General features: G+C 41.8%; 1 protein-coding gene across 1 annotated transcript; it reads right to left on the bottom strand.

The window, feature by feature from the left end:
• Nucleotides 1-5,294: 5,294 nt before the first annotated feature.
• hepacama (hepatic and glial cell adhesion molecule a) lies at nucleotides 5,295-11,589 on the bottom strand. The gene is made up of 7 exons (XM_063017172.1): nucleotides 11,418-11,589; nucleotides 9,468-9,806; nucleotides 9,019-9,300; nucleotides 7,848-7,941; nucleotides 7,220-7,284; nucleotides 6,594-6,670; nucleotides 5,295-6,487 (listed from the first exon to the last, which is right to left on the bottom strand). Exons 1-7 carry the CDS (start codon nucleotides 11,503-11,505, stop codon nucleotides 6,167-6,169), a joined length of 1,266 nt encoding a protein of 421 aa, XP_062873242.1. The 5' UTR covers nucleotides 11,506-11,589; the 3' UTR covers nucleotides 5,295-6,166.
• Between the last annotated feature and the right edge of the window lie 5,955 nt (nucleotides 11,590-17,544).

Raw genomic sequence — 17,544 nt, 5'->3', positions numbered from 1 at the left:
TGAATGAAAAAAGCCAATTTGTGTTAATTATATATTAAATAATATATCCAATGTGTGTACACTTTATAGCTGAAGAGTGCTATTCTTTACCACTAGGGTTAGTAGACAATACAATATATTCATTACAAAATTCGGGGTCATATTTAGGGCAGGGGTTTAAGTTTTTTGACACTCAGCAGTGGTGCAGCAGTAAATTATTCTAGCCCACTACTGCCGGGATCCAGGGCTATCGGCCGGTCAGGCTTCTACATACAGACACGATTGGCTATATCTGATAGGAAGGGGGGATTGCCCGGGCCTCCTTTCTGGGTGTCCTGTCCGGACCTGCTGTGACACAGACCAGGATAAAGCGGAGGCAAAACATGAAAACGAATGAACGAATGAGCAAATAATCATAAGGTTAATCTGTGAAGGAAGTTTTTTGCTGGACGTTGCATATAGTATGTTTAATATCTTCTTCATATTGACACATACACAATTTTTGGAACATAATGCACACACCCATGACTGTAATTAACATTTAATACAATGCTGTTATAGCACAATTATAAATATCTTACTGAAAGTAAAATCTGAGATAATTTACCTGCCGTGTTGAGCCGGTGCTGTTCTCTCGTGATGTGATCGACCCCTCACTGTTCCAGGTGCTATAGATGGAGACTAATAAGTGAAGGGGTGATGTGGGATTGAAAGACTTTGAATATAATTGCCGCTCTTCACCGTTGCCAAGGGACTGTTTGTACACACACAGAGTGGGCTGCCCTATTCTACTCTCTCACACGTCTTTAGTCGTCATTATAATGCTTTTTTAAGCATACTATTAGGTATGATGTTGACTGATTTAACAATTTTACTTGGTGTGTGGTTTGCATGTGGAGTGTTGATAGTTTAATGCATGAGCGTGGCTCAAAAAATTGTGGACACAAAACTGCATCTTATTTTATTTCCTCATGTCAAAATATACACAGGTCTGCTCCGAGGTCCTTGGGACCCATTTTACTCTACGGCACCCAACCAACTTCTCCACTGTCTTCAGTTTATAACTGTTACACAAAAATTACATTTATTACAATATTAAAGGTGTCAGGTTATAATTTCTTTCCTACCAAGCTGGACCAAGATTCATTTTAGGGCCGAATAAACAATCAGCTATTCACCTAATGACATATTTTTGGGAGCATTTTTTGGGAGCATGAAGAAAACCGGATTACCTGATAGAAACCCACACACTATGTGTTACTTTGTGGTTCTTGGGTTTAATTTTTGCCTATTCCCCTTGGTAAATTCTTTTTAATTTATTGGATTAATTATTATACCTGTCATTTAAATGCAAATCTAAGAAAGGAAGGAAGGATATATGTATGGCATGCTGTATGAGATGTATTTATCGTGTTGCCCTTTGGATATTACAAATAGATAGATAGATAGGTAGGCAGGTAGGTAGGTATATATACAGCAGTGTTCAAAATGTAGAGATATAAGAGTGTTTATACATATATTAAAAAATAGGGAAAAAAATGTACAGATAAATAAAAAGATATATAAAAAATTACAAAATATTGCACTGTTTTAAAAAGATATTGCACAAAGTTTAACAAATATTGCACTGATTTGAATTAAATATAATATATTATATAATTACATATATATTTTTTATTTTATGTATTTTTTATGTCATTTTATTTTCTTTCATTAAATCATAAGAGAGGTAATCCAACTATTAATACTTGTTTCACTGCACTGTAAAGATGCAAATACACCCCTGTTAAACAATAAGTTTAATTTATTTTTAACAATAAAGTACGACACGTTCAGCTCAGCTGATCTCCCCACCCCGTTCACCCAGACGACACATGGTTTTGTCAGATCTCCGAAACATGCAGACCAGGACAGGATGTCGCTCAAGCAGCAGCGTACACACTCAGCACAAATCTTCCGAAATCCCTCCAAAAATAGAAACCCCACTCATAAGCTGTGCTTTATCACACCTCATTTGATTGAACTGTTGGCGCATACGGCTGGATCATTAACACCCTTTTGAGAATAGAAGCAAAGTGTCAGCAGTGGAGGCAAGAGTGAGCCTGCTCACGAGACCTTCTCTAATGAACCTCCTTCCTGTGGGAGCTACACACACCTCTATTCACCCAAAAATCACTTTTTACTCCTCCTTCAGTTCTGTATGATACAATATATGGACAAAAATATTTGGACACACCTAAAAAATCTTTTTAATTTATGTGAGTTTCAGCCACAACGAGGCCCTACGATGGATTGACGTCCTGTCCAGGGTGTGTTACTGCATAGAGGCCAGTGATTCTAGAAACACCGGACCCAGTGTGGCTGGTAAAACATGCAAATTACATTAAAAAAGATAAGTCCTCCACTGATAAGTCCATAACAACTTTTAGACGCATGTTGGGTTCTTGTGTGAAACCTTGCCAACTAATCCGCCAACATTTAAAACTAAAAACTAAGGCTAAAACATGTCAGCCTTTGTAAATAACTGGCAAATAATCACACACCAGTTTGTTGGCAACTGGCCCAATATGAGAGCCTGAGATCTTCAAAATCTTACGTTGGCAATTCACCTACTAAAGTCGTCTCTTGTTTGATGTTTCGACAGGGCCAGGAGCCTTACGGTGTTAAAGTCACGGTACAACATGTCAAGTCTAAAAACGCTTACGCAATCCACAAGATTAGTCACACTTCACTTAATTAGGGATACGAGAGGCTGCGATTAATCAGAAAGCAAAGACGAGGCGTCCAGTCACATTTCAATTATAAAAGGTGTTGAGATGCAGATCTGAGAGGAAAGACATTATCCTGATAATGAGTTTGAGCTCTATGAAGAAAGAGACAGCAGGGTTCAGATTCAGATGAAGCTAGGAATATGGAAGACTTATCTGATGGGCTCCTTTTATCTTCTTCACTCTTCGATATTTCTATCCCTTTTTCATCTTTACAACATGAGTAGAGCTTAAAAGCTTAAAAAAACCATGAAAATAAATAAATGCAGTCTTCTGCTGTAGATCCTTGAGTGTTCTTGTGATCTAAATAACACTGAGGCCAGGTTCAGTTCTGTCCCATAAAATATCCTACAATCACTGGAGAGCCACACATTTTAGAAAAACATCACTTCTGCTACTATAAAAAGACCAACAAATGCTATTAATAACCACCAAACTTGATTATTTTGATGATACATAATCTAATCTGTACCATTAAGCTTGATTGGGGCCATTCTTAACAATATAAACAGTACTTTCGACCACAATGAAGAACTCGACAAACTTAACTTGCCTCCTTTGGAGAGTTCTTCAACCATAATAATGACTTTGAGCCTTTTGGAAATCATTAAAGTCAGCTATAATTAGAAGCGTAGTAGTCCCAACTCTTTGTGACATGGTAATTTTAAGTGATTTGTGCAGTCATAAAGGTGTATTTACTTATATAAAGAGAAGAATAGCTATCCTGGATGGTTTAATGCCAAAGAAGCCCTAAAATAGCCTAAAATAGCCTCAGAATAATTACGAAAATACAATTTGGGGAAAGCAGCTTTGCTAGCTAACTGCTAATAACAGCTAGCTTTAATTGTCACAGACAGATAAAAGAGGAAAGCAAATAAACCCAAAAATCTTAAAATCCAGCATTTTGGCTGCTATTCTAAACAGCATGCCAGTTTAGTGTACTAGCAATGGCACTCTTACACAATATGTGTATATAGTATTCACTATTTGGGACACAGCCTTTCATCACCAGCCAAGTGATGAGGTAGGTCCGTTTTCCTTGAAATCACTGGGCGCAATGCAGTACAAGGGTTGCCAATCCCTCACGGGGTCTCCATCATCCCACCCTCAGACACAGCCAAGTTTAGATGATGAGTGTGTGAGTTTAGATCACCGACTGGTCTTTAGCATCTCCTGTATTAGGATTCTAGATCTCAGCAGTAGTGGGCTAGTGAGATTTACTGCTGTGCCACTTGAGTGCCTGTTACTTTATCAATTTTAAAAATATATTACATTCAGCAGTGCATTAAAATGTTCAAAATGACATAAATTATTAGTAACCTACATTTCACTCCATTTCCTTCATGATTCTTCAAGTTTTTATTCATTCTATTGTTAACCAACCACATTAACCTGGTCAGGGTTGTGGCTGGTCCACCCAGAAGCACTGAACGCAAAGCAGGATTGACCCTGGACGTTCCTCACCTCACCCATTCCTCACCCACTTAACTAGCGCTATAGACGCTATAATACAAAGGGACTCATTAGCGACGAAATGGCGCCCTCTAGTGTTTGAGTCGATTAAATGTCCTGGTGTTTTTTTATTTTTAATTTTTTATCGCTTCTGTGAAAACACTGTCTCTCAAACATTGCACATCAATTTCATTTCATATACACCGTGATTATAACAAGAAGTTAAACGTGTAGTAAATGTATGATCGAAATACGTTTGGAGTAGGGTGAATTTGTTTGTCTGTCTATCCATCCATCTGCCTGCCTACCTATTTGTAATTTCCAAAGGGAAACATGATAAATAAATTTTATACAGCGTGCCCAGCCATATGGTCAAAGTAAAAAAAAATCATGCTCTGGTAAAGGTTTGAGATTTTAATGCTTTCTGCAAATGTTATTTTCTGTAACGAAAATGACTGGAACACACAAAAAACATTTAAATAGAGCTAGATTAACTGCACCCATTACACCATGCATGGAAAACTAGTCTCCTGTCTAGTCACCTCACCACATGCAATTAATGAAAATGAATCCAAGTTGCAGGATGCTTTTAGCAGGGTAAAAATCCTCTGGCTGAAAAGCCATAAACAAAAGGTAATGAGAAAATTAATGCAGTGGCCAAAAGAACAGAAACAAAGTAAGAAATGAAAGACACAAAAATATCTGCAGCCCACAATGGAGGAAGTAGCTAGAAAAAGGGACAGCACAGAAATGAAGACGTTTTCACAATATGGCAAGCTGCTCAGAATGCCTAACACAACCCTCATGATGCCTGAAAAAGTCAGCAACTCGAGATAAAACGCATGCTGTCATTACAGCAAAAAGGGGGGCACATCAAATACCAAGAAATACAATTTAGGAACCCACTTTTGATTAATTTAGAGGTACATTCTAAATAAAAGGCTCTTGTCCCCACTGTACACGCTCTTTACAAGACTCTGTACACTTCTGTATGTCTATTGTATATTTAAAGTTTTTGGCTCAGTCACTGAGACTGAACTGTTTCTCTTCAGTGTTCTGACTTTGGCAGCTTGTTTAAATGAACACCTCGCAGAAGATCACAAAATGTTTTTATTTATTTCAGTGGTTTTTGACTATATTAGGTGTCTTGCATTGCGCTAACATTACAAAAATTAAAATGTTTCGAGTGTTCATTAAATTAGTATAAAACAAACGATGTGGATTCTAAATTGCAATAAAGGCACTGCAAAACAAAAACCATCATTTTTTACATTTTATCTTTTCTCAAAGTCTAGTAATTTCAAGATCCCTCCACCAAACCCACACTGGCCGAGGAAGGTCTGAGGCTAGTAGATGCTTCTTTCGACATGCGTCGGCTTATGATCTAGGCTCTTAAGAGAATATAAAGAGTGTATAACATCAACGGAAGTTCATTAGATAAAATGAAAGTGTGATCATGTAATTCATAGGATATGCAAGCTACTGAGATGTTTAAAAACATCCAAGGCACAGAAACCCCGACTCTTGCTACTGCAACAGTGACTCCCAGGCATAAGCGGCAGAAGAATACAAAGAGAGTAGCATGGTCCTCTGTATGTGCTGGCTCTCTGTAAGAATCCACCACTGGCTGGTGTAAAGATGCAGCCGACAGCTTCACGTGTGTCGGAGGAGGTGTGTTAGCCTGTAGTCCTTATAAACCAGTGTGGGTGTCGTGCAACCGTGCTGACAACGGCCCTGGACTTAACACTGATCACTGCTGGAGACATTGCATAAAGTAAAAGTACTGACGTTCATGCAAAAGTGGAGACTCATCTGTGTTTTAATACCCCCACCCACCCTTCTTCATGCTGCATCCGATGCACTGACTAGGCCAAGTCGTAATGTCCAGAGTTTTGGATTTAGCTCCTCACTATGCACACGGAGCCCAGCTCATAAGTGATCTTCTAGCGCTGCTTTGCTGTAGGTGGTCATATGTGGCTCTGAATGCTCGTCTCCAGTATGTTGTGTGATTCGTCTGTGTGTGAAGGAGTTGGGCTCGCAAGTCGAGGCCGGGGCTTCCGTGTTAAACTTCTCATGTGTGATGGAGAGGCCGGGACTGAGACCGGGGCCGAGACCAGGGTCCCAGTTGGGGTCATGGGGGGAGACGAAACAGGGGTGCGAGGATATCTCCGTCCCGAGTAGGTATACGCGTCTGGAGGGGAGTATGTGTTGGGATAGCATGGAGGACTGTGTGGATCTAAAGGGTGGATGTAGTTACAGAGCTCCTCGTCTTCTTCTTCAGCAAAGTCCTGCAGAAGGTTCAGGGAAGAACAAAGTGAACTCAACTGAGCCAAAGGAAATTAAGAGTCTATTAGTGATGTGTAGACAAAAAAAAACACTTAAAATTGTACTTACTGTTTCTTTGAGGACGTATAAGCCACCAGGGCCTTTGCGGTTCTGATAACTCCTTCCTGGCACGACGTCTACTGAAGCTACAAAGTACGATTATTTATGGGTGTCGTTAATAAAAATATGTGTTGTTTTATATTTAATACCAACAAACATGCATTTTAAATACATTTTTTTGCTTGTTGGACATCCCATTCATAGATGGACATCCCACTTGCATTTATATTGAATGCTCCTCCTGGGGAGCCGTTCTACAAGACTTTGGAGTGTGTCTGTAAGAATTTGTGCACATTCAGTCAATAGAATCACTAAGCTCAGGCACTAATGTTGGAAAAGAAGGCCTTTCTCACAGTCTAAGTTTAATTCATCCCAAAAGTATTGGGTTGGGTTGGGTTGACACCAGGGCTCTGTTTAGGCAACTAGAGCTTTTTTGCACACAACTAGTCAAACCATGTCTTTATAGAGCTCGCTTTATGCTCAGGGGTGTAATCATGCCGAAAGAGGAAGAGGAATTCCCCAAACTGTTGCCACTATGGTAAAAAATGATTGATTACTGTATATTATTGTATGCACACCAGCTGTCCACATACTTTTGGCCAGATTTCTAAACAGTGTAGAAACTGAAACGTTACCTTCATGATTTCCATTAATCTGCTCGACATTCTGCCTGTTCTGTCTAACAGACTGCTGCCTTTTTCTGCAAAACAGAATAAAACGTGTAAGTCATTAAATTCTCATGTACGACATTTAGCACAGGGTTTTATTAAACCTTTTTCAATCGACAACACGATGCATCTTATCCTCTCTATACAAGATGTAACATATAGCCTCCACAAGGGGGCGTTCGCGTACATGTTTATTGAATTACTATTATTTTTCTATGCAACTCTTGTGTACTTAAAAAAACCCTGACTTAGCGGGTGCTTTTGTTCAACGTGATGGCATACAATCCAAGCAAATAAGGGCTAAGGGACTTATTCAAAAGCTTAATAATGGCAACCTGGCCTAAGGGCTTGAACCAGGAATTACCAGGCCAGTAGCTTAACTGCTATGTTACCACCGCTTTATGGGGGTCATAACATTTTTAATTTATCCTCAAAAGAGAGACACAATCTAGATAAGCTTAATCTGCCCTGATTTATGAAAATATTTTTGGTTTATTTCCTTCAACCCTTTCCTAAGCACAGTATTGCGAGCATGCAGACTAATTATCATTCCGCTTCAGTCGCTAATGAGAATAAGTGAGGAGAAAAGAGGTACTTTTTGGAAGGTTTCCAGCAGGCACACACCGTCACCAGGGTTATGAGCAAGAAAATGCCACCAGTGGAAAGGATGATGTAAAGAGAACTCCGTCCTGCAGAAAAACAGAGAGGAAAACAAAGAACTCTGTTGTCATGGTGCTCGTCTCTTCTCCTCAGTACATGTACCACGCTGGATCTGTTTCTCTCCACATAAATGTAACTCTGCTGTAAAATTAAATCACTTTTCTTGGCTAAACAGTGCAGCGACTCTGGAATACTGGGTTCAGAAAAAGCTAACGACGGTGCTGCTGAGATTAAGAGCTCAAACTGAGGTCTGATTGTCTGATTTACAGGATTTAAAGGTTTTATAAAGGCTAGAATGAATGATGGTCCTTGGGGGGCTTTTAAAAGGGCAGAACGCAGAACCCTACTGGGTTCACTGCTGTGTGTCTGATCTGTGAGGAGGAGGAAGATGAAGAGTAGGAACAATTACTGAGCAAGTTTTACTTGACGAAAAGCTGTTTTCACCAAACTCTTTTTTTTCCAATATGTTTTATGCATTTTTCTCCCATTTTCTCCCAATTTAGCGTAGTCAGTTTGTCTTCCGCTGCTGGGGATCCCCGATTTTTTGCAGTTGAGGAGGGTATATTGCTGCTCATGCCTCCTCCGACCCGCGCGCAGGCCGTAACGGAACCCTTTTCCACCCATGCACTCTGCACAGGCACCTCTATCAGTCAATCAGGGTCCTTACACAGCGTTTGAAGACCCTGCCAACATAGTCCAGTCATCTCTCCCTACAGGCACTGCCAATTATGCCCGCTAGATGGTGCCCAGCCGACCAGTGGCAACGCCGAGTTTTGAACCAAGGAGTGTGCTAGCGGAATATGCCGCTGCGCCACTTGGGTGCCTTCACCAAACTCTTTAATCCAAATTCTTCAATCCCCACATTGTGAATAATTGGTGCTATAAACACTGTGAATTAATCAAAAACAGAAATGTCTATACATTTAGGTCCAAGTGTAAAAAAACACCTCTTTTAATGATCAAGATTCTGTGATTCAGCCACACCCATTGCTAACAGGTGTGCAAAAGTATAATATACGGTATAAATATAATGTAAAGGAGAAAGCAAAGAAAGAAGATAATTGTTTATTTTTGAGGTGAGTTGTCAGCATAACCGTGGTACCTACTGTACACAGTGAGTCTGACAGGCGGGCTCTTCATGCTGCTGATGGCGTTCTCCACAGTGCAGCTATAAACATCATCATCAGACATCAGCACTCGAGAGATGGTCAGGACCTTCTGGTTATGTGACAGGAACAGGCGTGAGTCATTGGTCAGAGGTTTACCACCCTTCAGCCAGCTGTAGGTGGCCTTCGTACCGCTTTCGTTAGTGCAGTTGAGTGTGAAGAGCTCGGTCAGTTCCAGCACGGACGAGGCCACCAAGTGCACAGATGGTCTGGACACTGGAACTGTGAGGGAATAGAACAAGAACTGAATTGATTTATTTCAGACTCACCTTCAGATTTTTCTCCTGTTTCACTTTTAAGCTTGTGTTACAGCTCGAGGTTCTAAGAAATTGTGAGAATCTGACTGGTTCTGACTGTGGTTAATCCCAGAAGTAACCCCTTCTACCTACCATCTACAGTAAGGTTCATGTGTTTCTCCCCAGTGAAGGTGTCGTCCGTGATGGAGATCTCCACTTCGTAGGTCCCCTCGTCCGACAGGTGCAGGTTGTTGAGCAGCAGGGAGCCGTTCTCGAAAAGCATGATGCGACCGCGGTACTCGGCCCGCAGGTTCCCGATGACCTCTGTGCTGATTGACTGCACCACCGTGACGGGCTTGTCCCTCTTCAGCTGCCACTTGATGACGGGCCGGTCCGAGCTGGTGCTGGTGTAGCTGACGGAGAGAAGGGCCGAGCCGCCTAGAGTGCCTCGGATTATCGAAAACGGGCTGGTGATGTTCACTCCACGGACGCCTTGATGCAAGCGCAGAAACAAAAACAAAATAGGATTGTTAAAACCGCTACATTTTGTCTGACACATGATGTGCAAATAATAAAGCAGCCCTTATTATTGTGCTGGTCATTTTATTGTTGAGTATTTTTTCAATGCAGTTTACCCCCTTTTTCCCCCAATTTAGCATAGCCAATCCGCTGCTGGGGACCCAGACGGCGTCCAAGGAGGGTGTATATTCCCTACGACGTGTGAGCAGTCCACCAATCACGTCTTATTCTTCCATACTTCTGTGAATTTGCGTTTAAGTTCGGCTTCGCGTACAGAGAGTCAAGCCCAGATCTCTGCACTCCTCCTCTTTCTGTACAGGCACCCTGGGCAACCAAGGGTAACCCCACCCCTTAGTCCGGTCTTTCCCACCCAGCAGACTGAAAGCCAATTTTGTCTGCTAGACGGCGCCCAGTCGACTGGTAGCAGAGCCAAGATTCGAACCCGGAAGCCGTGCCGCCATGATTTTGATGAATGAGTAAAAAAATAAAGCACAATTAAATAAATCTGGACACACAGGTACCCTTAATGACACATTAAACTTTTGCAACTGAGCCATCTGGATGTTCCAGCAGGCCCAAATCCTGTCCCATAGCAGGACTGTATAGAGCGAGTCAGTGTGGCATGTCTCCATCACCCTGGTAACAGTCCGCTGTGTTACAGCTCGCCAAGAGCAGCTAACAAAGGCCAGGATTGTGGGCTCGCTCTCCTCCGACGAGGGCCAGCTGGGTCGGAGCCATGCTCTTGTGTGATTGGTGAAGAGTGGACACTGGGGGCTTAGTGATTTCACTCATCAAGGAAAAACACAATGACACAACAGTAGTGGTTGGAGCCAGGCTATGTCTAATGGGTCTTCGCTTCCATAACGTCTGCTTAGCTTTTATCCACAATGCATTTAATTTAACCAGTTCAGCAGAGACTTTAATGCTGAGATCTGCTGATCAAGTAACGTCCAAAATGCAGTGAACTTTTTGCATTCTAACAACAGATTAAAAGTCAAACAGGCAGACAGACAGATCTACTGGAGCCGAGTCAAGGGCCCAACAATGGCTGCATGACAGAGCTGGGATTCAAACTACCATCCTTTCAAGTGATAGCCCAAAGCTCTACTCACTAGGCTACCACAACAGTCAAGGTCATCATGTTCACTTTTAGTCCATGAACACGCCCGGCGTGAGTATGTAAACATGTAAGCTTCGAACTACACAAAACTGATTCCACATGATGTCCCATTCCGAAAGGTCTCAATATAAACTAGAGAGGTGCATATCCTGAATACAATGTGTGCAAGTATGAAAACTTTTGCTCAGATAGGTGATTGTGTGCACATTTAATTTAGTACCATTAATCTGTGATATATGGTGTAAGTCCAAAAAGGTCCAGTTTCAAAAGGCTGTTGTTATTATTATTATGATTATTATTAGTAGTAGTACTAATGGAAGAGAAGAATCATCTAACACCAAATGTAAAGCATTAATTATCGTAATTGTTTTGTATGGTACTGTAAGTAGTAATTTGTCACTGTTAAATGTTTGACCCGCTTCACCCTGCACAATATTATAATGGTATAACGTCACTGCTCTTACCTGCCAGAAGAAAGATGAGGATGAAAAGTTTTTGGAAAAGTAAAGAAACTCCTGCCTCTCTGGAGCAAGCCTGCCTCTCCGCCATCATCTTGGAAGCAGCGCTGAGCTCTTCTCCCCTGAACTCAGCATGGTTTGGCCACTCCAGGCACGTCTGCGTGAACACACTAAGCTCCCTGCCAGCCGGGACTCGAATCTGCTCTGAGCCCCACACTCAGCACCCCTCAGTGAACAGCTCTGTGTAAGTGTTTCTACACACTGCATGTCTATTACCAAGGGGCGTCTGTGTGTGTGTGTGTGTGTCTTTTCTCTATAAAACACAGGGCTGTGACATGATCAGCTAGTCCGAATAGACTTCAAAACTCTCACAGTGATCTAAACTTGTAAAGAATTTGTTGAACTATACGAGCAAAAGTATGTGGACACCCAAATATGACCTTGTTAAACTTTTCCCAAGTTTTTGTAGTGTGTCTATGACAATTTGTGCCCATTCTGTCAAAATAGCATTCATGACGTAAAGGCCAGACATGCTGTCCACATTCCAATTTATCCCAAATGTGTTCATTGGGTTTAGGTCAGAGATCTGTGCAAGTTGCTGGAGTTCCTTTACACCAAACTCATCTTTATTGACCTTTCTTTTTGCACAGGGGCATAATGGGACAGGAAAGGATCTTCCCCAAACTGTAGCCACATCTGGAAATTTATATAATTTTTTATGCACTTGTTATAGGTAAAGCAATAGGTAGGACTGGATGACCTGGACTTAATAATTAGGAAGGGTGTCTACATACTTTTGGTATGGTGTATGTCTTTATTTTTTCATAGCGCAGTGGTTTCTTCTGTGGTGTCCAAAAACACAATTTTTGTTTAGTATTTTTTCTTATATTAAAAACAGGAACTGAAACAACGATTCTTCTTGTCATGCTCAGTTCCCATGGATGAGTTCCACCCTGACACAAAGTACAGGAAACTGATTTACTGTCCTGCTCATAAATAAGGTCCGCGCCCATCTTTGATGAAAGACTCCCGGGTAGGAACTTCGACCCGACTGCAGAACATAAAAGCTGCATAAAAGGCAGCTCGAGAATCCTTGAAGTCACATGTGAGCTCATCTGAACAAGAGCCCTCAGTGAATGGACCTGCTGTTGCTGAAAAACATTCACCCTCCAACTGTGCCCCATCTCTGCCGGCCCACCGGGGTTCAGCCTAATCCCCTGGAAATGGGCACACAGGACACAGTTTGGTGTGCAGTTAACAAGCTGTATGAGTCAAGGCTCTCCAGAACTCCTCAGCTCTTCTGTAAAAACCTTCATTACCATAAAAGAAATCTTTCTTTTTTAAATCAAGGTAATCTTTAGAAAATAAGACTAAAACAGTTTGCGCTAAAAACATTTGGGTTGTAATTAACCCTTACACTAACCCTTGAACCTTCATACCCGACCACTATTACGTTTATTTTATTTAATATTTGTTTAATTGGGTGCTCTGGTGGTGCTTTGGTCAATTATGGGTTCAAATCAGCAAATCAGTGCTATCAGCTGGCAGGGTGTCTACACAGACATAAGTGGCTTTGTCTAACGTAGTGGTGAATAGGGGGGTGGATAGAATAGAACATAATACCTTTATTTGTCATATACACATACAGACGTACGTTACAACGAAATTCTTTCTTCGCATATCCCAGCTTGTTTGGAAGCTGGGGTCAGAGCGCAGGGTCAGTCATTGTTTGGCACCCCTGGAGCAGAGAGGGTTAAGGGCCTTGCTCAAGGGTCCAACAGTGGCTGCATGGCAGAGCCAGGATTCGAACTCTCCACCTGTAAGTTGATAGTCCAAAGCTCTACCCACTATACTACTACTGTCCCAAGGTAGATAAAACCCTGAAATGGATTGGTATGCATCCATTGTTTTCCAGTGGAACCTGACCCACCATGTCACAGACCAGTATAAACTTCAGACTTCATAGATTTCATTTCTTGGCCAAAAAAATGTTATTCTATTTTTCAATAAATATCAACATTGTTATGTTTTCTTAAATAACTGTAATGCCTTAAATAAACATATGATCTCACATCCATACTTCACCTTGTGTATCTTGTTTTTATAATCACACACGCAACTGTAATATGTGATATTTTGTGATCCTGTACACACACCAATGGGCAGGAACTTTAGGACCACCAATAATAATTAACTGTCAGATGTGACCTGCCAGACATGGACTCCAAAAGACTTCTGAAGAAGTCTTGTGGTACCATTTGTTCCTCTGTTGCCCAATCGTCTGCATAGGGTGGCCAGCCTCTGGCTTTAGGTCGGACAGTCCGGTTTTTCAGCTGCCAGTCCTCTGCCCATGCAACGCTATTTAAAAATCCTCCTTTTGGAATTAACTGGTTACATTTTTGATCAATATTATCTGTCATTGGCTCAGGTACATGTCAAAACAAATGCTCGCCCACCACTGGCCAATCGCAGAAGCCCTCTAAATGCTAGTCTGTGATTGGGTGGTTGAGTTTCGCCCGCTCGCTCTGTTCTGCATACACCTCTACTTGAGTCAATTAGTAAACTTTTGGAGGCAGCGAGTAACAGACTTAAATATCAAAAGTAGACACAACATGGTGAGTAAAACAGTAATTTGTTATAGAATTCTTGCTTAAATTGGTCAAAAACTGGGGTTATGGTTTCATTCTGTGTGTTGCAGTATCATGTCCCCCTGTTCCTGGTATGACGTCCTTCTTTTGGGGTGTAATGTCCTTCTTTTTGTGACTATGAATGTGGCCACCCTACGTCTGCATGATCTTGGAGCAAACAGGATTCACCTGATCAGTTGTCCAGTTTAAGTGCCTGCGTGCCCATAGTAGGTGCTTTCAACAGTGTAACTGATAAAGCACTTGCAAAAATCATAGGATTGGTAATGAATCATATAGAACTAAAAATGTAGTCACTCGTTTTTAACATTGCATAGCTTTGACGCTGTAGCAGGTGTAATGACAACACTCTCAGTAAAGATTACATGTGATCTCAGCTTCCATAAATACCATGTGTTTCTGAGTCGAACAGGTTCGGTTTCAGACGGAGGTGTCAGCAGCAGTCTGGGAGAGCAGCGAAGGCCCCAGCAACGCCGAAACAGGAGAGAAAAAAGCAAAAATGCTTCACGTTGCCATTGGCAACTCACAATAATGCTGACAGCCGGCGCTGACTCGCGGATCCAGTGACAGGATTTATTGTGGGGAGATGTTGCTATCTGCCTGAGACTCGTGAGCGTGGGAGGCGGTGTGGGCGGCCGGCGAGCTCCACTGCTCATTTCTCTACCTCGGGAAGAACTCAGTCATGAACATGACAGGCACGACAATAGCTGTACAGGTATTTGGGAGAGAACGGCCTGGTTTACACTGAGAATAACTCCACACAGACCCTTATTGCCTGGATAGTCAGTTTGGCTGCATGTCCAACTATAGGAAGGGTCAAAATGTTGCCAAGCTTCTTCCTTGGGGTCCTCTGAACGCTTCAAATCCCTAAATGTTGCCCTGATCTAGATAGATAGATAGATAGATAGATAGATAGATAGATAGATAGATAGATAGATAGATAGATAGATAGATAGATAGATAGATAGATAGATAGATAGATAGATAGATAGATAGATAGATAGATAGATAGATAGTTCCTTTGCAGAAAATTTCTTTGTTACAGCAGGTCACATCAGACAAAAAACTTGTTACATACATACAACATTCACAAGTATAAAAAACAAGCTAAATATAAAAAAAACACAAAAAATCTATATACAGTGTATCACAAAAGTGAGTACACCCCTCACATTTCTGCAAATATTTCATTATATCTTTTCATGGGACAACACTATAGAAATAAAACTTGGATATAACTTAGAGTAGTCAGTGTACAGCTTGTATAGCAGTGTAGATTTACTGTCTTCTGAAAATAACTCAACACACAGCCATTAATGTCTAAATAGCTGGCAACATAAGTGAGTACACCCCACAGTGAACATGTCCAAATTGTGCCCAAATGTGTCGTTGTCCCTCCCTGGTGTCATGTGTCAAGGTCCCAGGTGTAAATGGGGAGCAGGGCTGTTAAATTTGGTGTTTTGGGTACAATTCTCTCATACTGGCCACTGGATATTCAACATGGCACCTCATGGCAAAGAACTCTCTGAGGATGTGAGAAATAGAATTGTTGCTCTCCACAAAGATGGCCTGGGCTATAAGAAGATTGCTAACACCCTGAAACTGAGCTACAGCATGGTGGCCAAGGTCATACAGCGGTTTTCCAGGACAGGTTCTACTCGGAACAGGCTTCGCCAGGGTCGACCAAAGAAGTTGAGTCCACGTGTTCGGCGTCATATCCAGAGGTTGGCTTTAAAAAATAGACACATGAGTGCTGCCAGCATTGCTGCAGAGGTTGAAGACGTGGGAGGTCAGCCTGTCAGTGCTCAGACCATACGCCGCACACTGCATCAACTCGGTCTGCATGGTCGTCATCCCAGAAGGAAGCTGACGCACAAGAAAGCCAGCAAACAGTTTGCTGAAAACAAGCAGTCCAAGAACATGGATTACTGGAATGCCCTGTGGTCTGACGAGACCAAGATACACTTGTTTGGCTCAGATGGTGTCCAGCATGTGTGGCGGCACCCTGGTGAGAAGTACCAAGACAACTGTATCTTGCCTACAGTCAAGCATGGTGGTGGTAGCATCATGGTCTTGGGCTGCATGAGTGTTGATGGCACTGGGGAGCTGCAGTTCATTGAGGGAAACATGAATTCCAACATGTACTGTGACATTCTGAAACAGAGCATGATCCCCTCCCTTCGAAAACTGGGCCTCATGGCAGTTTTCCAACAGGATAACGACCCCAAACACAACCTCCAAGATGACAACTGCCTTGCTGAGGAAGCTGAAGGTAAAGGTGATGGACTAAACCCAATTGAGCACCTGTGGCGCATCCTCAAGTGGAAGGTGGAGGAGTTCAAGGTGTCTAACATCCACCAGCTCCGTGATGTCATCATGGAGGAGTGGAAGAGGATTCCAGTAGCAACCTGTGCAGCTCTGGTGAATTCCATGCCCAGGAGGGTTAAGGCAGTGCTGGATAATAATGGTGGTCACACAAAATATTGACACTTTGGGCACAATTTGGACATGTTCACTGTGGGGTGTACTCACTTATGTTGCCAGCCATTTAGACATTAATGGCTGTGTGTTGAGTTATTTTCAGAAGACAGTAAATCTACACTGCTATACAAGCTGTACACTGACTACTCTAAGTTATATCCAAGTTTTAGTTCTATAGTGTTGTCCCATGAAAAGATATAATAAAATATTTGCAGAAATGTGAGGGGTGTACTCACTTTTGTGATACACTGTACATGTATACATTAGCAGCTGGTGTATGCATAGCATACAATAATGGTATGTATTTATAATAAATTATTATGAATTATTAAAAATTCTTATTGCAGCTGTTAGGAAAGACTCTGTCGAAACACCTTCAGGGCATGAAGTGGGTGTGAATGGTTTGTCATTATCGAGTTAAGCTTTGTGAGCATTCTTAACTCTGCTACCTGCTGAACTGCTACCTGAGTCCTGTTCAGACCCCACTATGGAGCTGGTCTTCTTGATAAGTTTATTAATTCTGTTCGTGTCTGTTATTCGAGCACTCTCACCCCAGCAAACCACACAAGAAAAGAGCACTGGCCACCACAGACTGACAGAAGGTGCACAAAAAGGCCCGGCTGATGTTGAAAGATCTCAGCCTTCTTAAAAAGTACAGTCTGCTCTGCCCCTTTTTGTACACAGTCTTCATATGTCTGGACCAGTCCAGCTTGTTGTCCAGCTGAACTCCAAAATATGCCTCGCTATTGTATGTTCATGGAAGTCTACAGACAGTTCCTTGGACTTCATGACTTGGTTTAAATCGTGGGCCCTTATAGACTATAGTGTTAGCCTTTCTGAACTATGTCCAATCAATTGAAATAGCAATAAATGGAATGAGATGGACACATTCTAGACACATGAAGGATTATTCCTACAGGATTGCAAACAGAATTTACCTGACCACGATTTGGAGTCCCACTGCAAAGGGTCTAAAAGTGTATTTACTTATTGATTTTGTTTAATTT

This window comes from Trichomycterus rosablanca, chromosome 20 (genome assembly GCF_030014385.1).
Source record: "Trichomycterus rosablanca isolate fTriRos1 chromosome 20, fTriRos1.hap1, whole genome shotgun sequence".
In the NCBI taxonomy this organism is placed as follows: Eukaryota; Metazoa; Chordata; class Actinopteri; order Siluriformes; family Trichomycteridae; genus Trichomycterus; species Trichomycterus rosablanca.
This window is presented reverse-complemented; position numbering and strand designations above follow the sequence as displayed.

Coding starts and splice junctions, on each gene's coding strand:
- hepacama (XM_063017172.1), bottom strand. CDS start 11,505: ATGATGGCGGAGAGGCAGGCTTGCTCCAGAGAGGCAGGAGTTTCTTTA. Junction 7,285..7,847: donor TGCTGGAAACCTTCCAAAAA/GTACCTCTTTTC, acceptor TCTGTTTTGCAG/AAAAAGGCAGCAGTCTGTTA. Junction 6,488..6,593: donor TATACGTCCTCAAAGAAACA/GTAAGTACAATT, acceptor AACCTTCTGCAG/GACTTTGCTGAAGAAGAAGA.